The sequence below is a fragment of the Amphiprion ocellaris genome, chromosome 2, assembly GCF_022539595.1.
Source record: "Amphiprion ocellaris isolate individual 3 ecotype Okinawa chromosome 2, ASM2253959v1, whole genome shotgun sequence".
NCBI lineage: Eukaryota > Metazoa > Chordata > Actinopteri > Pomacentridae > Amphiprion > Amphiprion ocellaris.
This window is the reverse complement of record NC_072767.1, coordinates 19222587-19247788: the sequence shown is the minus strand read 5'-3', so window position 1 is coordinate 19247788 and position 25202 is coordinate 19222587. Positions and strand designations below refer to the sequence as shown.

The 25202-nt window shown below is 39.7% G+C and overlaps 1 protein-coding gene across 2 annotated transcripts; it reads left to right on the top strand.

Annotated features, from left to right (window-relative positions):
- Nucleotides 1-385: 385 nt before the first annotated feature.
- Nucleotides 386-24852, top strand: tie1 (tyrosine kinase with immunoglobulin-like and EGF-like domains 1). Of its 2 annotated transcripts, XM_023285262.3 has the most exons (24): nt 386-682; nt 1684-1980; nt 2138-2248; nt 2396-2551; nt 3425-3556; nt 5299-5448; nt 5569-5697; nt 6585-6730; nt 8018-8162; nt 8282-8440; nt 8940-9080; nt 10212-10514; nt 11064-11354; nt 12027-12220; nt 12383-12529; nt 12627-12690; nt 13602-13712; nt 16003-16193; nt 16572-16685; nt 18024-18094; nt 19060-19100; nt 20787-20883; nt 20968-21067; nt 23800-24852. In XM_023285262.3, the coding sequence occupies exons 1-24, from the start codon at nt 619-621 to the stop codon at nt 23869-23871; spliced, it is 3426 nt and encodes a 1141-aa protein (XP_023141030.1). In that variant the 5' UTR covers nt 386-618; the 3' UTR covers nt 23872-24852. The 2 variants fall into 2 exon arrangements, with proteins under 2 accessions (XP_023141030.1, XP_023141032.1); XM_023285264.3 differs by lacking the exon at nt 10212-10514.
- Nucleotides 24853-25202: the final 350 nt, after the last annotated feature.

Sequence of the window (25202 nt, the reverse complement as noted above, 5' to 3'; positions counted from 1 at the left end):
GCTAACTTTAAAAATGTCTGTCGTGCAAAAATCCCGCTGCCTCATGTTTGCAAGGTGGAAAAAGTGTGCAATATGTTTTTTGAACAGAGAACAAAACTTCTCCTATTTATGTTTCTTAAGTATTAGATATAATCAGATATAAAGAAAATTGATATATGATAACTATGCTGTCCTCTACAACAGTATGTTTACATGTTTTAGTCAATGCAAAGACAGTTACTAAATGTATAGACAATACAATGCCAGTCACTGCTTGGCACTGTATTGGAACAAAAAGTGACAAAGTTTAAACTCATAAATACATTAGTTGGATCGGGGAGGTCTGGAGCGCCAGCAGTCCTCCGCTGTCTGGTGACGCTCTTCCTTCCTTTCCCACCCAGAGAAAGCTTCTCGCAAGTTTGACTCTGTGCTTAGTGTGACAGTAGTGAGATACCATCTCTTAAAGATACGTTGTTACTGGGGGGATTTTGCACCTGAACAGGAGCTTTGGAGGATTCGCCAAGTTATGCGTAAAAAAAGCGCACCGCCGTGACGCAGCGTCACCGTTTTGGATGTAGAGCTCTACCTGACAAAAAAACCCCGAGCTGGCACTTGATTTATTAACACAACCTTGACGCAATGAGGACTATAAATGGCATGAGGATTTTGTGGGTGTTTGTATTGTGCTTCTTTGATTTTTCAGGTAAGAGGAAACTTATTTTAAGGCTGTTTGGGCAGCTCTTAAACGGAGTAGATGTCGATATTTATTTTCGAGAAATGTGATATTAAGAAAGACCAAACCTACAGTATATAGTTAAATCTGTCCTTTTTAACAATTCGTGTTTTGTTAAAGTTATAAACAGCCTCGCAGTGTAGAGAGTAGATTTCTGAGCCCTTAGGGAAAACGGAGCTCATCCATGTTTCCTCCTATTGTTCTGTGGATCTCTGCCTTAAATACCAGGCAGATGGAATGCTGGAGAAACTGACATTACTCGGTTTGGCACTTTTATTTGAATATCTACATTCTTTGAGGCTTTTCTGTTTAAACCAAAATGTCAATCACTTTCTCGGGTATCAGTATACAAGTCACAGAGTCACTTCTGTTATGAATACATATTAAGATGATGGAAACTGATACTTGTGAAACTCCTTCTTTCATTTGGGACTGTACTTTATGTGTTCACATGGATGAGGTGTATGAAAATGAGTCAACCTGCTTCACTTAATGCAAGGCTGAAATTCTGACATGTGTTGACTCAAGAACATGACACAAAACTGTACTGAAACCAGCTATCTGAAAAACAGCAAGAACATTTCATATAGGTGCTGAGGCTGATGTGATAATGAATCCAATAAACAATATGTATTTTAATGGTTTTACTGAGAATTGCAAAAATCAAGTAACTTGCAATGAAAACAGTTGATCTATACCATCTGTAGACTTTCTATTTTCTGTTCTTGTGTGAATCACTTCACAACAGATTGCATCAGTACACAACAGCCTCGCTTCTTGCTGAAACTATGAGGCAGCCCAAAGTGATCAAACATTTTCTGAAATAGATGTTTTTGTGTCTAATTAAGAGAAACAAATATGTGTGTTTTCATGACCCAACGGATCCATGGCAGGGTCTGTAGTGGTGTGATAACAAATGACCCGTGACCCTGCCTCATCAGTCAGAGAATGACTAATTCTCCGCCCCACAGACGCTGTGATCGACTTGACCATGATCTCCACAGCAGCGGTCACCAACGTCAATCGTTTCACCATCACCTGTATCAGCGGAGAGCGCAGCCCAGCCCAGGTCGAGCTGGACATCAAGAGAGACAACAAAATCCTCCTATTTCCCAAGAAGCCCAATTTTAAAGTGCATAAGCCCAAGAACAAGGAGGCTGTGGCCAGAGACTTCCGTGATTTAGATAATGTTGGTATCTTCTACTGTGAATCCACTCAGGAAGTTCCCCCTCTTGAGACGGTCACGATGATTAACAACTTCGGCAGAGGTGTGTTAAAACTTTATATGACCATTTTTTGTGAGCGAGACAGAAAGTTCTTACATTTTGTTAGGACCAGGCACTATTGATTATTTAAGATGTGCAGTTTCTTATGCAACAAGGTCAATTTATCATCTTTAGAAAATAACTTCTGTGCTTCTTACAGCTAATTTTATTCCAAATTACCTTACACTGACTGCAAACAGAGGAGAGACAGTTCACCTCAGTATGCAGCTCCTCAGCTCCCAAAAGAGAGATGTGACCTGGAAGTACAACGGTAAGGCAGCAAACACAACTCAAGACCACAAAAACAGCCCCTCCACAAATGATGAAAATACCTTCACAGGCTTTTGATGACAGAAATGGACCAAATTACAATAGGGAGTGGAACGAAACCATTAGCATTATCGCATGTTTTGTGCAGGAAACTACTATTACATGACTCACTGGAACGATATGGTCAACCGCACCGCTGTACTGACCATGGAGGATGCAAAATATGCCAATCAAGGCATCTACAGTGCCAGCTATGTTGGAGACAGCCCCCTCCAGGGTGCCTGGATGAGGCTCATTGTCAGAGGTTTGTTGGATCTTGACACATCTTACATGCACAGTGTTAGATTGTATTAAGCATCATTTTTTAGGGCACAGATGTGATTTGCAATTTGCATGTATTTGGCTGATCTTGCAAAATACAGGAGGAGATATGATACAGTGTGACTCACTGCACATTGTGCTAGAATTACTGATGTCTGTGCAGTTCTTCAACTCACAGATACGTTGTAGGTGTGTTATACAATGATGTGGTTGGAAGAGCTTTTGAAATGCAATTCTCATATTCAAGAACTTAATCTTAAATCAGGATTAAGTTCTTGAACATTCCTTTATTAGTAATAAATGAATGAACTTTTAAAAATCAGTGAGTATAAAGTAAGAGTTACAGTTTCCAGCTCCAAGCAAAAAATCATAACCCTGTACTTTTTACAACTCATTGTTTGTCGACATTAAACAAGATACATTATGTTTATTAGCGAAGTTATACTGTTTAGTTGCTGTTGGATGGATTATTCTGTCTACTGGGCAGATCCAGCCAGCTACACATCTGTACATATCTCTACATCTGCATTTTTTGGCAAGTCATGACCAGCACGTGTTTGTTTCATTTCCCGTATCTCAGTGTTCTAAAGGAAAATTAGAGCTTTTACGCTATCTCCACTCTTCACATGATCTGCTTTAAGCTTTTTTAATTTCTTTCCACAAAACACAATTTTCCTGCGTGCATTTCACTGTGATACTATGATTTAGTATGCATTTCACACTAATTTATGTTTTTTTTATTGCTTCTAAAGTATGGTTAATGAACCGTGTCATTGAAATTAGCCACATGTGCCTGAAATCTGTGTACACAGTGAGATAATGGATGATCTAAACAGAGAAATCTGTTTCTCTGTAGACTGTCCTAGTAAGAAGTGGGGTCAAACCTGTGACAGGGATTGTCCAAATTGTCTTAACGGTGGAGTGTGTCATGATGTGGATGGAGACTGTATCTGCCCTCCAGGATTCATGGGAACACGCTGTGAGACAGGTTTGTATAGAACCCAGGGGAATGTCCTCACAAGTACAGTAATATAACTTCGTCTATATGTCTAAGACAGAAATGGACAGACAGAGGTGGACAGTACCAGAGAAATTCTGTGTATTAGGTCAATAAGATATCTGAATAAATTTAATTAAGTAAGGTTTAACAGGAACCCAGCAAAGTTGCGGGAACACAGGAAGGGATTTGTATAATGATACCGGCAGCTGAATTCTGGACCAATGCAAGTTCATGAAGACACTTGAGAGGAAGACTAAAGGATAGGATAGAGGATAGAATTGCAATAGTCAATGCAGGATGCTATTAGATGGAAGCAATGGGTGAAGACAATTGATATTGCATAGATGCAAGTATGCAGACCAAGTAACATTATTGGTATGTGCTTCAAAAGATAAAGTGCCATCCAAGATGACATGCAGAAAGCAGGGAGTATGGAGCTGTCAATATTCAAAGAAAACTATCAGGTTTGACCAAAATAGATTTTGTATCGCTATTAGGTTTTAGAAAATTATACGAGAACCATGATTATTCTCTTGTGAAAAAGGAAAGAGAAGAGTGGAATGAGGCTCAGTGGATAGAACTGGATGTCATTTGCAAAACAATGACAGTGAAAACCTGATTTCCTGAAAACATGGCTAATAATAAATAGGAGGGGAACCGAAAACAGAGTCCTGGGGAGCACCATTAGTAACTAGAAAGGGTTGAGATTTCAACCTTTTAACTCGAGCAAACTGAGTACGACCAGAAAGGTGTGATTTAAACTAGACACAAGAGGTGCCAATATGTGTGGGAGTTAGCCATGTGAGATAACTAAAATTTTTCAATCATTCAAATCAAACTGCTTCTACCACACACGGGATTAGCCTGTTTGTCAAGGTAGTAATTTTCATATGTTGATGAGATACATTTATACAAAAAGTCTATTCAAAACTGTAGTATCACAGAATACTTGCAGAAAAGGATATTGTTGGGACACCTAATATCAACAACATGCCAGTGCAACACTAGGTTAACTTAACCTACGACCTATGGGTGGCAAGTTATTAGGTCACCAAAACATGATTAGTTTAGTTTTAGACACAACAAGCTCAAATTTTACTTGAATATTGTTCCATATTTTTGTGGTACTTTTATTAGTATACATGATGTGTATTTGCCATTAAGCACTGCAAAGGGATACATATTTTATTATCAAAGATGTCAGCAAAGAAAATATTCGGGTAAATACATGAATACTGGATCAAAACAATCAACTGGTTTGGGTTTGATTAGTTGCCCAGTCCTTTTTCACATACTGGGGGAAGAAACCCCACTATTTTCTGAAGTATGTTTTCCTAAATTGGGCCTCTTTTGACCTTGTGAGCTGTAGGTGTGGTCAGCTGTTTTTATAATAAGCACTTAAACAGCTGACATTAGATGAGCATTACTCTCTTCACTGCATTCAGGTGATGAACTGCTAGTTTGTCCATGCTGTAATGTGTTTGTGGCTAGGCCACATTAAATTGTCACTGAACACTGTGCATTGCAACAATCTAAGAAAACGGATTAAAAACTATATCCAGATAATTTAATCAGTATAACTGTGGATCCAAATGAATGGGATCCAGATCAGTACGTTGGCAGATGAGTTACACTGGTGTTTTGCAAGGTACTCTGAGGCATGATACAGCAAAACTTGAGGAATTTAAATAAACACATTTGTAAATTTGTCTTTCTCTGATGGTTTGCAGCCTGCAGAGAAGGAATGTTTGGACGAAACTGCCAGGAGTCCTGTGAGTCCTGCGGCTCCGAGGCAAAGTGTAAAGGGCTTCGTTTCTGCCTACCAGACCCTTATGGCTGCTCCTGTGCCAGCGGCTGGTCCGGGAGCCGCTGTGATAGTCGTAAGTAAAAGAGGACATCACTTAAACGTGTCCCTCTGTTGTTTTCTTATTAAGGTTATTTGCTTGTAGGTTTAATAACATGTTCTAAGGAAGTCTGTTTTTTGTGTTTTATGTTGCCAGCCTGTCATACTGACATGTACGGACCAGACTGCAGGTTGAGCTGTAAATGTCAGAATGGAGGAGTCTGTAACCGTTTCAGTGGATGCCAGTGTCCGACAGGGTGGAGAGGACAGAACTGTGAGAAGTCTGGTAGGTATCATCACAGTTATAGTGTAACAAATAATAATATTGCCATTGGTATAAGTAAGATGTACTTAAATCATTTCATTCCTTTCAAATGAGCATTCCTGCAACTTAATTTTAAGGTACGTCAACTTGAGGTTTCCCATTTATCCAACTGAAGTATTCGCTTTATCTAAACATACAGGGCAAAACGTGATTTGGTCATCAACTTTTCAATCTTTCAATTTTCTTTATTCTGTAATCCTACTAGAAAGAGGAGTTGCTGTAAGAAAAGTTGAATAAAAATATGGTACTCCTGATGTCAGGTATAATGCTAAAGGAGCCATAAACCAAATTTTTGCACTTTTGCTGAAATTTAATAAACAGTCTTGGTGGATGAAGTGTAACTTCCAGTTGCTAGATTCCACAAAGGTAAACTAATATCACCAAAGCAGAAATATAAATGACATGTACTGGAAACAGTGCTTTACTTCAGCTACATCTCAAATACACTTTTTATAGTGTAGTTACACAACTTAAAAATCACTGTTGCACATATTAAAACTAATATTGCTTCAGTAATTGTAGCACAATTACTGAACTAATAATTCATTGGTTTAATTACACAATATATAACCCTTTTGTGCAACCACTTTTTAAATTTTGACTCCTAAAAGACCTTCATGTCTGCAAATCGTCAAGAGTGTGTCCCTCTTGCTTCTTCAACCACAAGTTAAACAAAAACATAATTAATGGTGCATTGGATTGCAAAATCCTACTAGTGTTTTGACTTCAATAAAGGTTTTGAAATGAACTGCTGCTGCTCTGGTGTTCTCTCTCCTCACCACATCATTTTTCTTTCTATCTATCTTGACTTTTCTTATTTGCTGTCCCATGCCTATCTCCCTCTTCAGACCGGGCTCCCCAGATTTTGGACTTGGACAGTAACTTGGAGTGGAATCTGAACTCCAGCCCCAAGATCTTTTGTTCAGCCACAGGCAACCCCCTGCCCAGTCACGACAGCATCGAGCTTCGAAAGCTGGACAGCACTGTGCTTAAGGTAGGAAGACTAGCAGTCTCTGCTGCAGAGATAACTTACAGTAAACCCTAATAAAACCAAGCATAAAACATCAGTTGGATATAATGCGAGTCAAGATTGTCAGACAGACATGAAGTAAGTGGCCACACAGCAAGAAGGTGATGCAGAGCGTCAGAAATAAACCAAAAATATTCTTAAGCTCAGTGGTCTAAACAGTTTCATGTGCCAGCTAAAGGAACTGTTCAACATTAAGAAAAAACAGACTGCTAAAATGTGCTAACTATGAAGCTGGAGCAGGCAAATTATCTCAGGTTGGCATTCATACTGCAAGCGACAAGAGCAGCCACTGGACCATCCTGGACAGGTCACCAGTCCATCACAGGACTACATTTAGAGACGAACAATCACACTCACATTCACACCCATAGACAATTTAGAATTCTCAATTAACCTCTGCGTGTTTTTGGACTGTGGGAGGAAGCTGGAGAACCTAGAGAAAACCAATGCATGCACAGAGAGAACATGCAAACTCCATGCAGAAAGATCCCAGGCCAGGACACGACCTGCGGATCTTCTAGCTGTAAGGCAACAGTGCTAACCACCAAACCACTGTGCAGCCCTCATTTATTTCAGAATACAGATAAAATAAACAAACAAATAAATAAATAAAAGACTCATGCCACTATAATTACAGTCGACAGTGGTAAGCTAGTTGTTTCCATCTATTTCTAGTCTTTAGGCTAAGCTAAGCTAACCATTCTCTGGTTCTCTCCCACACACATGATAGCGACTGAGGTTTTTGTCTAAATACTGATTTTTGCCCAAATGTTTACCTGTCCCTTTAAATGTATTAAAGGTAGGATTAAAAAATAGATATTCTTTAATAAAATAGAACAAATAACGCAGTTTGGGGACCAATTATATAATCAAGTTGAATTACACTATATTTTAAAGTCCTAATTGATGACTATAAGGTTGACTCAGCTCCCAAGGAAGTCCGCAACACTATGGTCTGACCAGATAAGGTTGTATCACTCTACAGTGCAGCAGTTACTGCGCATTGCCTATAAGTGATATGTTCAGGTTCTGTGTTATCGTTTCTATGCTATTTCCTTGATAATAGAAACAATCTGATAAAGAACTGTACCAGCACTTCCCACAGGAACAAAGGAACTTCTCAGAGGGAGGACATTCTTTGGGAAAATTCAAGCAGCAGCTAAAAAAAAAAAAGAAAAAAGGCACAGGATATGGAAATGTGGTCTTCACCAAGTATTGCGTTGCTTCCCTGTGTTACATATTTTACTACAGGCCTCTCTCACTGTCATGGATTCCAATAAGAGCACTGCCCGGTTTGAGATTCCTCGTTTGACAGCTCAACAAGGAGGATTGTGGGAGTGCAGGGTGTCCACCAATGGAGGCCAAGACTCCCGCAAGTTCAACCTCACCATTAAAGGTTTGAGTGTGTGGTTTTTGTTGAGTAACATTTTAAACTATGTACGGAGAGAATATTTTATTATACTGTGACAACCTCGGACAAACCAGTGGGTAAAATAATTTCCTGTGGCTACTCAGAGCCCCCAGTGCCCACTTCTGCTCCCAAACTGCTGGAGAAGAGGAGTAAGCAGCTGCTGGTGATGCCAGTGGACTCCCACAGAGGAGATGGACCTATCGTCTCAACCAGACTCCTCTACAAGCCTGTGGAGAACGGAGACTCCTGGTCCTCGATCATCGGTAAAAAGAAAAAAAAAAAAAGAGTCTAGTGGTCAGCCTTTATCACATTAAGCGGCAGTCTCAGAAGATTGTTTTTGACTTTTACTTCATTGCACAGCAGCAGCTAAAGCATTGCAGTAAGCAGTTTATCACCATTATTTCAACACGCATTGAGTTCAGCCAAAGTTAAAAGCTGAAGCAAAGAGAATCATCAGGGCAATAAGTCATCGCTTGAATTCAAAATAAAACTAGCTCTTAATGGAAAAGCCGACAAAGACGGATCAAAATAAATAAGTCATATTTAGAAAACACGTCAAAAAACAGCATTGCTTTTCTAGCACATTTCCACAAACTAAACAAGTCTTCTCTTCCTCATTACGTAAAGATTTAACAAAGAAATGTATTAATTCTGAATTATGTATCATCTTATTTTCAATCCCTGTGATGATGCACGTTCTACAATCCTACTGTAAATCATAATGATAATCAATCAGCTTATTCTATATTAATTTTCTTTCAGTGTATAGTGACAAAGAGCCCATCACACTGATGAACCTGGAGCCTTCGACACGCTACCGTGTCCGTGTCAAGCTGAGCCGTCCTGGGGAAGGAGGAGAGGGAGCAGAGGGGCCCGAGGCCATCATGGAGACCGACTGTCCCGGTAAGGCCCACAGATAACTGAGCTGTCAGAGAGACCATGCAAACATTGGACATGAGAATATTTATCTGAAAAACTTGCCTGGGAACAAATGTCCATCGTCCGGACCACAGAAGTTGAGCAAGCCCAATTATCTTGAGTCTGGTTAGAGTAAGAGTGAAGTGCTTTTCCCATGTCTAAAGAAGGCCGCTGTCTTTTTCCCAGTGGTGCGTCTGTCCTGATGACTGAGTTTGGGGCAAATATAGAAACATGCCAGTGGACTGAAATGATCTGTGGTTTGCTTCTTAGCTAAAATAGATTGAATACCCTATGGGATTGAAGCCAAAAGAGCGAAAAAAAGAAAATAAACCTCTCTTTGTCATCATCCAGGAATCACAAAACCATTCAAGAATAGTAACAACCTGTGTTCAAATTCAGAGGGATTTATTCCTCAATGACTGTGGTGCAGAGAGAGAGAAACTACAGCAGAGAGTGTGAGAGAAGAAAAGATAATGGACAAAATAAAATAGCGCAGTGGTGCATAGGTCTAGTAATGGACTGACTCTTTGGGAACATGTGGTTAGTTTCATGTGTGAAATGGAACTAATTTTATTTGTTACCAGGGAACACTGGTCTCTTGCATAAGCACAAACTATTTGTAATAGAGTAAATGTGGGAAAAGAGGCATTTAGCAAATTCCCCTTGCTGGAAATGACCTGAGATTGTTGTGTTTATGTGGGAGTGAACCCTGAGAAGGACTGCAGTACAATTTAAGACCAACAAGAGATGAGAAGTAAATGGAAAATAAAAATTTGAATTAAATTCAGCAGCAAAAAGTGCTGTATTCACACCAGTCATATAATCATTTTTAATGAGCTACTTAAACCCATGTAGGGTGTTGAAAGAGGGAAAAAACATGGGCATGAGTCAATTACAAAGCAAAAACCACTATTAGAGGATCCACATGAAAACATGGTGGAAATGGACCCACAGACAAAATTTCAAGTTCTTGAGCTCTTGAGAGCTACCAGTGTAAAGCACTGCTGTGTCATTCACCTCCAATCAAAATATAAGTTAAACAAACCGCCCAGCTTCATTCAAAATGTACAAGGAGCTGGTGATCCTCTCAGCTCATCCTGTTCTCTGTCGCTGCAGAGCCCACAGTCCAACCCGAGATTGACATCAGCTCGGTGGAAGGCCGCAATGTTACCATTCGCTGGCGGCTGCCCCCCAACAATGGCGTTAATGCCGCCACAGCCAGCGGCTTTTTAGTGCAGCTCTTCGGGCCACCACCCTACAGTGAGAAACTACTGGAGGACACCACCCTGCTCAATGTGCTCTCCACCAAGTTCCACAAGCTGGAGTATCAGCAGGACTACACCGTGGTGGTGCACCTCATCAACTGTGGCAGCCAGGGGCCGCCCTCCAAACCCTACCACTTCCGCATCAACAGCCAGGGTAACGAAAACCTCTGCTGCTGGTTAGGGACAAGCTAGAGGGAAGGCTGCTTTTATATGCTGCAGGAAAGCATTTTATAATGAATTTACAGTGGTTTGTGACAAAGCACGAGTTCTAATGCAATCAATAGTAGATTAAAAGCTCATGATGCATAATTCAGCGATTACCTGAAATTGATTAGTATAACCTCAATAGGTAGAAGTTAAATTAATGCTGATAAGAACTTATTTGATTTACTTTAAATGCTCAAAAAAGGAAAGAATATGATTGGTGCTTGCCAGTTTCTTGGTGACTCTCTCTCTGCCCATAAATTTTGTGTGAACTGAGGAAAAAGTTTATCAGCTGATAGTTATGAATTCATAATTTAGCAAAATTAGGAACAGATCCATTTAATGGAATGGCAATTAGATCTTTTATGTTATTTGGTATTAAATGTTTTTTGGTGCAACCAAGCTTTAAGGCTTTAATGGCTAATGTCATCATTTTTAGAAAATAATGTAATAGAATAGCGTCTGCTGATTTAACAACAGTGCTGTTTCTGGGTCTCAGGACCATCATCCCCTCGCAACGTCCAGGCTCTGCCTCTGTCCGTGTCAGCCATCCAGGTGAGGTGGCAGCCCCCCGAGGACCCCAATGGAGGAATCATTAAATACATCATAGAGTACCAGCCAGTTGGCCAAGGGAGCCCTCACCTTTGGGTGGACACAGACGATGGGAACAAGACCACCAAAGATGTCACAGCGCTCAACGGCAGCACGCTTTACCAGTTCAGAGTGAGGGCGTCCTCCAAAGTGCTCGGAGAGTGGAGCAAGTTTGTTCAGGCGATGACACAGGGGGACGGTGAGTGGGAATGTGTTGTTCTATTATCCATTAAAACAGTTTCAAACATTATATAAAAGCTCTAATCTCCATTTGTAGAAATACTGATTTTTTTTAATGTGGATGTTATTTACAGTTATTATTTGTGATTTATAAAAATTAGAAACTGCAAAGTAACAATTGTTTTGTTGTTGTTTTTAAAGTCAGTGTAAAACAGTTAATCTTTAACTTTGTGGGGGTATGTGTTGGTATTTTCTAAGTTTAGACTGACATGAAAATCATATAATCATACCCAATTTGGTACCAGGCATTGTAGTTGTAGTAAGTTCTACATTATTAAAATGAGTTGCCTCTTTAAAGAAATGGACCAAATAGTCCAATATACTTCTATAATCTAAGGGTTTTTTATGGTTCCTTTGATGAAAGATTTATTTTCTTTTCACACTAAAAATAGTTCCCAGTGGAAAATCTCTTTTCAGCTGTATGTGTAGCCAATAATGCTCTTTTCCCAGGTGGAGTTAGGCAGGACCACCCACACTGGGACAGGGATTTACTCATTCTAATAATATGTCTACACTACAACAGTATATTTATCTCTACTGTCTGAAAATCATCTCTATCTCTGTACTTGGCTCTTCTCTCCATCTTGGCCCCCCGTCCTTCTTTCCCATCTCTTCCCCTCTACTTGAAAAGGCCTTCAGAGTTTAACCCCGACCACCCAGGGTGTGACTGGGAGGCCTGCTGTGGACAGTTACCAGCTGCTGGTGGCCGTAGTGGGCTCAGTGACTGTCACCTGTGTGACCATACTGTTGGCACTGCTGGCTCTTTTCTTCATCAGGAAGACGCTGCTCAACCGTCGGCGAACGTTCACCTACCAGTCTGGATCGGTGAGAACCCTCCAATGCTTGCTTAAGATTTCTTAATCAGGATTTTGGAACACTGATGTATTTACTCAGTTGTGGTTGTCCATTGCAATTTACGTAACAACACTCAGATCAGAGAGCCTGGTCTTTGTATCTTTGCTGACTTTAGACTGTTTACATCACCAGGGTGAAGAAACTATTCTGCAGTTTAACTCAGGAACTCTGACTCTGACACGAAGGCCTAAACCCACACCAGAGCCTCTCACCTATCCAATCCTTGAATGGGAGGACATAAAGTTTGAAGATGTCATCGGAGAAGGCAACTTTGGCCAGGTCTTTAGATTCTTAATGCACATTCTAAATATGTTGCATCTTTCTCATGAAGTTGTGGCATGCCAAACATTGGTGCTAACAACAGTTTCATAATCAGGTCATCAAAGCCATGATCAAGAAGGACGGCAACAAAATGAGTGCAGCCATTAAGATGCTGAAAGGTAACTATGGCACACATAAATGTAAAGGTGGAGTATGGAGGTCTAATCCAATACACTTTGTTCAATTCAGTGAATATCTCCTCTTGGTTAGCCAGCTGTAGTATTTAGTATGTTTGCTGAAAAAAATGGTGTTCACACAGCATTGATCAGAGACATAATAAGAGAAAGACTCAACATTTAAAGAATCCTGGATGGAAATAGATCAAGAAAGTCTCCAAAGATGGCAGTGATAAGACCGACGCTTCCATCCAAAAAGCCAATCATCTGCCTTATAACAGCAGAACTGCTAAATATCCAGTCAATCATGCCAAAACATGATGTCATTAAACTGTGTGCACGTGTACGAGAAGAGTATCCTGTTGGAAATAATGCTATAAAAACAATTAGTTTTGGGCAAAGCCACCAAACTCTTAAGTAGTTTTGGTCAGATTCGACTGGTGATTCTATACGTTCAGTTTTGATTTTAAGTTATGATAGTGGCTGAAATAAGAAGGCTGCCCAGTGGCCTGTTCAGCTATGCACTATTCCAATGTATTCTGTGCATATTCATGCTTGTGCAAATTTGTGCTTGTGCACAGGGAAGGGAGAAAGTAAGGGGGAGAGAGGATGTTGAGAGGAGATTAAGAGAAAGGGGCCAGGGGGTGCAAGAGGGATGGTGAATCTGGGGCATGCTAACTATCTAAAAATGCAAACTTGCTAAATATCAATAAACTTTCTCCCCAATCAGAGACTTCACTTTAAAGAGCTGACACACAGTATAGACACGTGTACCACACAGAAGCCCACTGACCCAGAGAGCGCAGCTGAAGATGGTGTAGTGAAGCTCTGACTGATGTGAAAACTTCATTTAAAGATGCCTTGCTTTGCTTGCACTTTGTTTAACGATGCTGTGCATGCTGTTCCTCCTGCAGAGTTCGCCTCAGAGAATGACCACAGAGACTTTGCAGGGGAGCTGGAGGTGCTGTGTAAACTAGGCCAGCATCCCAACATCATCAACCTCATAGGAGCCTGTGAGAACAGAGGTGAGTGAGCGACATCTAGTGGCGGCAATGAGCATCGATTCACTGTCAACCTATGACTTTTAAGTCGCTTTTGTTGGTAGGGACAGTAGTTCACAAGTCACAGTTTAAAGTCAACTCACTATTTTGTTAAACAGCTTTGGTCAGTTGTCATAGAAATAGATAAGTTTGGATTCTTTTGTGATTTTATCCATAGCTTATATAGATGTTGCACTGTCATAATAAAAAAAAACATGCAGAATCTCTCTAAATATTTAAATGTATTTCAAAAGATGTACATAGTGTATATTAGTTCTGAATATACTGTATCCACGATTGAATATCAAAAGCAGATTCCAGTTCTATCTTTCTTTATCTGGCTCATTCTTTCCCAGCATGCAGTCCTGTACTTGAACAGGTTAAATTCTTCTCCATCCATCCCATCTGATTCTCAGTCATCTGCACCTGGAAAGCACCAGATTATGTCCAATCTAAATAGCGTTTGCCTGCCAGAAGCATTTGTGCTATCACGTTTGTTTGATTTGTCCATGCGCCTCACAAACTAAACTGCTGTAGCATGTATTTATATATTTGTACAAGGTTTCCTTGGACCCACTTCTTACCATGAAGGATCAGTTTTCACCAACTACATCCAGTGGTTTCTAAAGTGAATAATTGAATTACTTTTGTTTGATCAAAGAAGGATAGCATGAGAGGGGAAGTCTGGTGTGTGAAGTACATCAGTGAGGACATTACACAACCAAATTGGCCTTGAAAAATAAACATCTGACTAATTCAGTGTGTCTCTCCAGCGGTCTCACTTTCAAGTAGCACTTTACTCTGCAGACCTCCACTCTACAGTGTTTACATCTGTAGGTTAATTCAGGTTTATTCAGCAATATGAGCACAAAACAGGTAGATAGCTACTTACAGCAGCAGAACCCAATGCATGTGATTAGCATATTTTTAAATAATCATATAGATACTTACATATTAACATTAATACAAGTATTTATAGAAAACCTGCATTCTTCATTCAGTGTCATGAAAAGAGCAAAAATAAATGAAGGGCTGAGGACCAAAGAATGATGTAGGGAGGGAGGAAAACAAGCAAGTATAAAAGTTAGAAGAAGAGACAGTAATAAAGGGAGGCGATCAAGAAAGGTACTAAATCCTTCCAGGGAGTAATATTTCTTTCTCATGCAATTTGCACGTGTTCTTCCTGTGCTGCCTCCCATTTTGCTTTGAGTAATCTCTAAGGGAGAAGCTCTTAAAAGGGATTTCATTACAAAATAAAAAGTCAGTGGCTCCAGTGGAAGCACCAGCTGTGATTCAATTGGTGTTTTGGGAATTTGGGGAATTTGTCTACCTCATTTTTTTTCTTTCCAATTTTGGGTTTTTACTCACTTGATCCATTCAGCGTCTGTCTATATTTTTTGGTGAAATGGCTGATATTGTGTAGTTTCTCATTCACTTTCTCATCTTACTGCAATCTGGAACAAATTTACTTTCACTCTCATATCAACATACTGGAGGAATTAGGTGTGTCCTGGAGGAATTCAGCACTGAGCTGCTGAGTGATAATAGAGGAGGAGGGAATGAAGAGGCGAGATATTTGATAGATTCTTAAATGTCAAGAGGAAGATAAATATGCCCGGCATGAAGGAGATGATTTATCACTGTTTCATTTTGAGAAATAGTTTTGGAATGAAGTTGTGGTAGTACACGCAGGATGTCCTTGAAGAACAGAAGTTCTCAATGTTCCTAAGTAACATAACTGCATTAAGTTCCAGCTCTTTGAGCTGTCCATCAGCCCGTTATTGTTTCCTTCCACATACGTTTCTCAGTAATTGTGTTGGCGCTCTCCCTGGTGAAACCCCTCCAACAGCTACAAATGACTCATGACCTGTAGCAACTCTGGCTTTGGCTTTATCAACAAGCTTCAGCCATCTGGTGGAGCTCTGTGAAGATTTTACAAAAGCTCTAGTCTACCTCTGACGTGTCAGAAGCAAACTATTGAAGGCCAAGTCCTTCACCGGCAGGAGCTGGGCCTCCTGCAGGGCTAACGCCAGCAGGACAGCAAGGCCACAGTCACAGTGTTTGAATAAACTAAGGACATCTTTTCATTGTAATAGTCTGGCTGAGCCACTAACAACTTGTACAAAGAGAAGGTGAAATGTTTATTAGCAGGAGTCATGGCCTCTTTTAATGACTGCGCGACTTTACGAGGATTTCAACTAATTAAATAAGAGCTGGAAAAGGCGCCAGCTATCCCAGAACGATCACACAGTGTTGTGTCCCTCTGTTTCTGCAGGTTACCTGTACATAGCTATAGAATATGCTCCCTATGGTAACCTGCTCGACTTCCTGAGGAAGAGCCGTGTGTTGGAGACCGACCCTGCATTTGCAAAAGAACACGGTACTGCTTCCACGCTCACCTCCCAGCAGCTTCTTCAGTTTTCTGTGGACGTGGCGACTGGGATGCATTACCTCAGTGACAAACAGGTAGGAGGAGGAACAATGTGTACATGTGGCTGTGATTGTTTCCATTTTCTAATCCCAAATTCTCCTCAAGTTGCCTTTTGGCAGCTGGTGTTGTGATTACAAAACACTTGATTTAGATACATTTGGAGCATTTAGAAAGACATTTTGTCTTGCTTGAGATATTTCCTGGTGCAGTATTACAGCATCAGGCAATTAAATAGTATATATTACATTTTACAAAGAAAAACAGTCCTATTCAACCCACTGTGTGTTGGTCCATTTGAAAAACATGTTGTAGCATTACATTCAATCAAATATTCAAAAACTGTAATTTCTTTTGAAATACAGTATAATTCCCAGTAATGACTCTGCTTTCCTCCTCCACTCTCCTGGCACTAGTTCATCCACAGGGATCTGGCAGCCAGGAACGTTCTTGTAGGGGACAACCTTGTGGCCAAGATAGCAGACTTCGGTCTGTCCCGCGGAGAGGAAGTTTATGTTAAGAAGACAATGGTGAGTAGTGAGGTCATGTGCAGTTGCGCTGTTTTCAGAAGTTTCAGAGTCTGTTTTGCTTTCAGCCAGCAGAGGAAACTAGTTGTTTGGGGCACAAGTACTTTGGTCTTGCATGAATTTTCACTTTAATAAGAGCGAATTGCGTTGGCTGTCGTAATGCTTCTCACATGCTGCAGAGAGCAACTAAAAGTTTTTATTTGAAATAGCAAAAGATAAATGAGCTGTAAAGACAAACAGTCACAGACATTTACCAGCAGATTGCTGCACATGATGTAACTTTGTGTTAGCAGAGTGCAATATCTTCAGTCTGTCAGGCTAATAAAAAGTCTGTCACTCTCTTATCTGCCACAAAAAGGTTATACAGTCATTAAAATACTAGTCATTAGATAGTTTTTCCATAAAACACCATTCAGATATCAACTGAGTACGACAAGTGAGACGAACTGTAGAGGGCAGTCAGCTGCAGCATAGTGTGTAGTGGTAGGAGAGCAATGTACAACACTGATCTGATAGGCTGTGTGGAACCACATTAAATTTAAAAAATGAAATTTTTAAATGTCTTCTTCCTTTGTTACGTTTTTAACCTTTGAAACCCAAAATCTGCTAGCCGGTTTGAAATGTATTTTATGTTGAAAAAAATCACCGAAATGACACAATTTATCAGAGCCAGACACTGCAAACACTGAAAGAATTGCCAGATTTTTAACTTTCTGATAGTCTTTAACTCATCATCTGTGATATGTGACTCAGTTTGGAAAAATGAACCATATATAAGCATAGATTTATGATATTTAATCAAAATCACTTTATTTTATGTCTCATTTTTAAAAATGCCTATTAAAAAGTACAGCGTGTGTTCTAGTCAGATTTTGTAAAAACTAAAATATTCTGCGCTCCCCTGTGCAACCGTATAATCATTAATGACTCAGCTGCAATCAACGGTCCTGTGACAAAAATTCAGGGATTTTCAGCTGGACTGGGCTGAACTGCAGGCAGGGTTTACACAGAGCATAGAGGAGATAAGTATGGAAACTAATTAAAAATGTAAGTAATAAAATATCTTATAGTATGTGAAGTCACTTTTTTCTCCTAATATTTGTAATACCTGAGGACACTTGGAAAATTGTTGGACACGTTTCATCCTGCTGTTTAAATAGAAATGCAAGAATTTATAGTTAAGTAAAAATTGAGCCTACAGTCACTAAAAATGAGCCAGGAGCACAAAACTGCTTGGGTTTTACAGGGTTAATACTCAGACTCTTCACATGTGTGAACTACATAACATGTCATCATATATATGGCAGTGGGTTTGACATGAATGTGTTGTTTGGTTTTTAGGGGAGGCTGCCGGTTCGCTGGATGGCTATTGAGTCCCTGAACTACAGCGTGTATACAAGCAAGAGTGATGTGTGAGTGACTATATTATCTCAACTAAATACTGACTCAAACTACTGCACTTACTGCATCAGGTAGAGTTTTTCAGGCCAGGCCAAGTTCACATTGTTTTCCGCATAGCAGCTTAAACATTTTGTCTGCATTTAAAGCACATGCTGCCAGTAATACAAGAAGCAGCAGCTTGTAATGATCATAATTCTTACTTTTTATTTTTTCTTCAGTGTCACGGAAAACTCCAGTGAAGTTTAGATGTTGTGTACCACAAAATGCGTTGCCACAGAAAACAACAAATCATACCTCTGTCAGTGGCAGAGTGATAACAGTGTGCTGTGTTACTGATAAGCACAACCAGGAAGCTTTGGGTACAACTTAGCAGAAAGACAGACGTTGGTCTGTCAACTGGAGCCTATTTATACACAGCAGAGAGGGAGCGAGAAGAGAGCAGGACAGCTAACGGAAGAAGAGCGAAGGCTGCCTGTAGAGCCAGAGTTGTAAACATTACACATAGAACAAGATGTGAGATGTGAATAGAGACAAAAGAACAGACTGACAGCTCAAAAAACACGGTCTGCTTATCTGATTAACCACACAGCACTGAGACATGAAACTGGTGCTATTTCTCATCGCTCATCAGATTGCAGGAAAGATGGTGGTTTCATGCTGTTCTTCTTCAGTTTCCGTGTTACTTTTGAAAAAAGTTTGCATTGTTACCATAGGAGATGAAATATTATTATGTTATTTTTGTGCTTATTCATTTATTGATCTGCATTTTCAGTTGGACTCGTGCAAGTTTCGTAAGACATGTATTGTAAAAATGCAAAGTGTTTTTGCAAGGCACCAGATATGATCAACAAAGTCAGCATTTGTGTTCAGGAGCTAATAATGAAACCTTCATCTTCTCTTCTCATCTCTGTTGAACTCTGATCTACTGATCTATGTTACTAAGATTTCTGTGTCATCTTTGTATCTTCTCCCCCAGGTGGTCTTTTGGTGTTCTCCTCTGGGAAATTGTAAGCTTAGGTAAGTAAGAATACAGTGTAGCATGATGGCTTTTAACACAAAAGCTGTACCATCGACCTCTATATTAATTTGTAATACTGAGTACATATCACTGACGGGCTAAAGTTCAGTGTCTTGCACCATGTTTCAGCACCTGCTTAACAACTTAGGGGAAATTCCTATGAATGTGTTTTGAGGGCTTTTGTGGTTAAACTGATGCAGCGATAACGATGATTCCTATCACTGTTTCACTCACATCACCATCACGATCTTATTGTTTTGGGTTTTTTTTTTTTTTTTTGCTATTTTGTTCCCTGTTAGCTGCTATTGGTACTGGGGTCTGAAAATAGCTTAAACAGATATCTGAAACAATATAAATTATTTTACTGAAACTTCTAAAAAAAAAATGTACACTACTGTTCAAAAGTTTGGGGTCACCCAGACAATTTCATGTTTTCCATGAAAACTCACACTTTTATTCATGTGCTAACATAATTGCACAAGGGTTTTCTAATCATCAATTAGCCTTTCAACACCATTAGCTAACACAATGTAGCATTAGAACACAGGAGTGATGGTTGCTGGAAATGTTCCTCTGTACCCCTATGGAGATATTCCATTAAAAATCAGCTGTTTCCAGCTAGAATAGTCATTTACCACATTAACAATGTCTGGACTGTATTTCTGATTCATTTACTGTTATCTTCATTGAAAAAAAATCCTTTTCTTTCAAAAATAGGGACATTTCTAAGTGACCCCAAACTTTTTAACGGCAGTGTATGTATATTATGTACACATATATGTGTGTGAACAGATAAGAATACAAGCAATTACATATGAATCAAGTAATAAGATAAAATAAGATACTGTACGTGTTTGCCTTTATAGTCAGTAGTATAGCAGCGTATGTGCTGCAGTTTGTCTGTAACTATACTGTCTCCAAAACCATATCGAACAATACACTTCACTTTATAGTCATAGATGATTTTATGACTCATTAAAAAACTTCTTAAGCTTTTTTTCTTCAACATTATTCAGGCATTTGTTAATAAATCACGTTAAAGTCAGTGTCCGGTATTTAATGAAACCCCTAAAAACTCATCTCTGTTTATCAAAGTTACATATTTAGAAGTTTTTTTTTTCCATGAAAATAATTCCTTTATGCATTAGTGTGGCTCAGATGTTACTGTACACTGCAACATGCAACACAGCAATGGATTTTGAAGAAGAATAATGATACACAAACTTTCACCCAGCGAGTGGACAGGATTTGTTCCTTATGTTTGCTTTGTATGAAATCCTGGACGTCTGAATCTGTGTTTTTGAGAGTATCACTAAAACGCTGCACTTTCACGATGAAAATGCTCCTCCATGGCATTGACGGGCTATGTCACTCATGATATGTCTTCTAGCATATAAAAAACAAATACTTCTATACAGAAAAGGCCATGTCAAAGCTTTAGTTTTACATTGAGGAAGAGTTGGAGTCACTTGTGTAGCTTTGTAGCACCGTTCATTGCCAGTAAACCTTGAGAAAACACAGCTTTTGCATTTTAGAAGACATGATTCCAAGAGAAATGTTAACAGACTGAACGCCAGCATCTCTTGCACGAGTCACAAAAGAGAAGCATATATTGTCTGCAGCTTCTCATGGTTAGAAACTATGTGCCATAGCTATTTTCTCACCTCCTTACATGTGTCTGTCAGGTGGTACACCGTACTGTGGGATGACGTGTGCTGAGCTTTATGAAAAACTACCGCAAGGCTACAGGATGGAGAAACCCAAAAACTGTGACGATGAGGTGTAAGTATACCGTATTTTGCAGCTAGTGTTTCTCTTCCTGACATCTGTTTTACCACATGTATTTGTGTTTCTCTCTTTGTGCAGCTATGAGCTAATGAAGCAGTGCTGGAGGGATCGACCCTATGAGAGACCCCCCTTCTCCCAAATATCTCTCCAACTCAACAGGATGCAGGAGGCCAGGAAGGTAATGCCTCATCCACACCATGTCAGCAGAAAGAGGAGAATAAAAAGACTTCCTGTTGTTCTCTTTAATCCAATTCAAATGTATTTATGCAGCACAAATCTCAGATAACACGAAGTCATCTCAGGGCTCTTTATATTGTAAAGTCATCTCCTGTATTAGAGAGACAAACCCAAGAATGTCGTATTGAGCAGTACATGGTGGCAGTGGGGAGGAAAAACTCACTTTTATAGGCAGAATCCTCCAGCTGAACCAGGCTCAGGGTGGGTGACTGTCTGTCTCGACTGGTTGGAGCAAGAGGAGCAGGTTGGGGAGGTCAGTCATTTTAACGCCGATCAGAAATATCTGCACAAATGTACAGGGAAAGAAAGGTTAGAAAGAATGAAGCACAAACTACAGAAGAAAGAATACAAAGCTAGTTATATACAGCTATAGCATTTAAGTATATAAAGAGGGAAAGAGAAGAGAAGTGCTCAGGCATCATGGGAGGTACCATAGCAGCCCAGCAGCCTAAGAGATAGTTAAGGTCAGCAGAGTCGGTCCTAAAGATAAGCTCGATCAAGACGGAAAGTTTTAAGCCTAATCTTAAAAGTAGAGAGGATGTCTTCCTCCTGAACCCAAACTGGGAGCTGAATCCACAGCAGACAAGCATGATAGATGAAAGCTCTGCCAGGCATTGTGCTTTTAGGAACTCTAGAAGCCACAAGTAAGCCTGCAGTCTGAGAGCAAAGTGCGCTGGTGGGACATATGCTACTCTTAGGTCTTTAAGATATGATGGAGTTTGGTCATTAAGGGCTTTATATGTGAGGAGAAGGATTTTAAATTCTATTCAGGAGAGCTAATAAAGAGAAGCTAAAACAGGAAAAATATGACCTTTCTTGTTGGTTCCTGTCAGAACTCTCACTTAGCATTTTAGGTCAACTGGAGGCTTTTTAGAGAGAACAACTTCAAAATCAGGCACTACAATGATCCATCCAAGAAGTAACAAATACATGTACTCATTGTCATTCTGTGACAACATGTTCCTGATTCTAATAATATTGTGTAGGTGAAAGAAGGACACCCTGGAGATTTGTTTTATGTGTGAATTCAATGACATGTCCTGATCACAGTTAACTCCAAGGTTCCTCACTGTGTTAGGCCAAGGTAATGCCTTCCAGGGTAACTTAATGGTTAGTGTGTTTCTGAGATGTTTAACACCAAATACAATATCTTTAGTTTTGTTTTAACTTATAATATTACAGGTCATCTAGGCCTTCATTTTTGTCAGTCATGCTTTAAGCTTGACTGACTTTTTTGTCGGGTTTCATAGATACACATAGCTTTGGTGTCATTTATATGGCAACGAAAATGAATGCAGTGTTTTGTAATTTGCCATTTGGGGTTGGTCAGACATTGATCTAGGATGAGATGAAATGGTAATATCTTTGGTAAAATCACAGTGACACCAACTAATTAAAAATCAAGTTACAGTGAGGATTTTACTATTGGAATTACACAGATAGTTTTGATTTTGGTGGGTGGTTAAAAAAAATCCTGTAGGTCTTGAGGTTTAGCAAGAACCAGAATGAATGAGTCACCTACTGAAGTTGAAGTGGATTAGAGCATGTTTTTACAATATGAAAGCAAAGCAGTGCAAGTCTGACATTTGGACAAATTTCTTAGTTGTTACTGACAAACATGGAAAAGCAATGGATTATTTTGCAATAAATGTGCAGGGTATTGATATACTGAAATAAACAGGCACAAACCTGGAACCTCTGAGCTGAGACGTCACATGCTCAGTATTCCCCAGGCAAAGAATGATTTTCTTCAGAGAGAATTTCCTCCTGCATGTGTTTAACAAGATACTATTGAGAAATGTATGAAATACGTTCCCACTGCATGAGAATTACTATAATTGTAGTGTCCTCATGCAGTGTGTTTAAACTCGGACTAAACACCAGGTTAAACTGAAGACAGAGTCATAGCAAGACTGACCATTTACTGTCACACTTCTTCAGTGAAAACAGCAAACAAAACAATACAGATTGTCAGTATCTGTGTTTTAATTTAATATTGCATTGTAAGTGACTTCAAACATGAAATTAACTTACTTTATGCACTTTTGATAACAGTCAGTAAGTAAGTAAATGTCAACAAACTCCATTTTTAATCCTCTTATCCAGTATCATTTTTAACAAAGTATCACTATTTTTATTTTGAAAATCCTGAACATCACATATATGAACTTACGGCATTGCCTCCATGATGAATTTTAGCAGATGACAGCAGAATAAATTCAGAGCATGCTCAAATTGTCTGCCTTGCTCTCTGAAGAACCAGGAAGAGACCTGGAAGTGACCTAACAGGACGTGATGTCATCAGATGACCAGTATCAAAAAAATAAACATCTTTTGCAAACTGTTTTAACCTTCAGCAGTTATTAGCACATTCTTCATCTGAAATTAGTAAAAGTGAATTATTTAAAAGACACAATCTGTAAAAAATGAAACAATGCCTCAGTGGCAGCACAATAATTCTTATAAATTCAACTATAATTTCAGGTTACAACAGCTTAGCACCTCTTTATTAGCCTAACATTAGGCTAAAATTGCATCTTTTTCCCATGGGTTAGAAGAAGATTCAAAATCAATGGAACTCCATATTGTGCCTGAAATTCCCTGATACCCTTTGACGTGAATGTTGTTTTCCATTTTCAGTCTTAAATCTCCAACTTCTGTCCATCTTTTCAGGCTTATGTGAACATGGCTCTCTTTGAGAACTTCACCTATGCTGGGATCGATGCCACAGCCGAGGAGGCCTGACTACCAGCCCCCCCAGACCCTAGCATGCCACGTAGCTCCAAGAGGAAGTCGCGAGGGAAGTCGCCCCGTTACTGCCACCTCCCTGCCACTCAACGCCAAGATAGGAGGAGTAGACGCTCTACCACAACCACCCAGCTATAGGTGGAGGACTGTGAAAGGACACTGTATGGAGGTATCACAGGCATTCGATGTGGAGTATGGCAGGGCCTTCAATGGAGAGATGCGAGTCCTTCAAACTTTTCTGGAAATATGGCCTGCTATCACAACAAAATAAAAGAACTGTCTCAGAAAGAAAGACACAGCATTGTACTTCTTGCATCTACAAAGGTTACAATGGTGGACCTTTTTCTCTGAGCGATAAGGAAAAGTGACAAATACGGAGCTATGTGACTTGCTGAAACACCACAGGGTCTGTGGGGTATCAATGCTGGAATTTTCTCTCCATTGCTCTAAATGGAGAAGAAAATCTTTTCAAAGGACACAGAATGGATCACATTCAAGTTCTCAAACAGTTTGAGAGTGAACCAAGACTTACTTTTGATGTAGCACTTAAAGCAGCCTCATTTGTGACATCTGTGTCTATTACTATTTGCCTATCACTGCCACGTGAATGTAACTACTACTGTATGTATTGTGCCTCATTTTAAAGAACATATAGACGTATCAAAGCCTCCTATTGGAACGTAGTCAGAGTTACAGCCTGATTTAAATGCAACCTAGGTAGATATTCATGTGTTGTATATGCAAAGTTCCACCACAAGCGTAGTTCTTTGGAAAATGAAATGAAAAACTAATAAAGGGCAGAGACACTGCCTGTCTACCAGCTATCATCATTATAGATTACCTTTAACACTATGCAACCTAACATTAACGGTAATATATTCACCGTATGAGAATGTACAGAATGTGTTCATTAACTGGTTTGTTGAATAAAGGTGTTGTGTGGTGACTGGTCTCATCACCACAAGTGGTTCAGCTTCATTTGCAGTTGTAATGAAGTTTTATATGACACTCGTGCTTTTTACATCAATGATTTTGACAATTATTTTGTCGTGTTTGTGTGCTGACCCACTTAACAGTGAAGAACATAGTGAGGAAACTACAGGCCAGGCGACTAGGGACCCATGTGTCCTTGGAGAGCTCAGGAACACTGATCAGCCCGGCTGCACTGAGCTGATCTGTCACTGGGTTTCCTCCACAAACCGACCACAAGCACAGAAGTGTCTGTCAAACACAGTTTCACTGGGCCAGCTTCCTGATGACTCCCATACATGTGTAATACGGGAACTAGAACGCTATTAGATTTATTTTTATCCCATGTAACTCAAAGA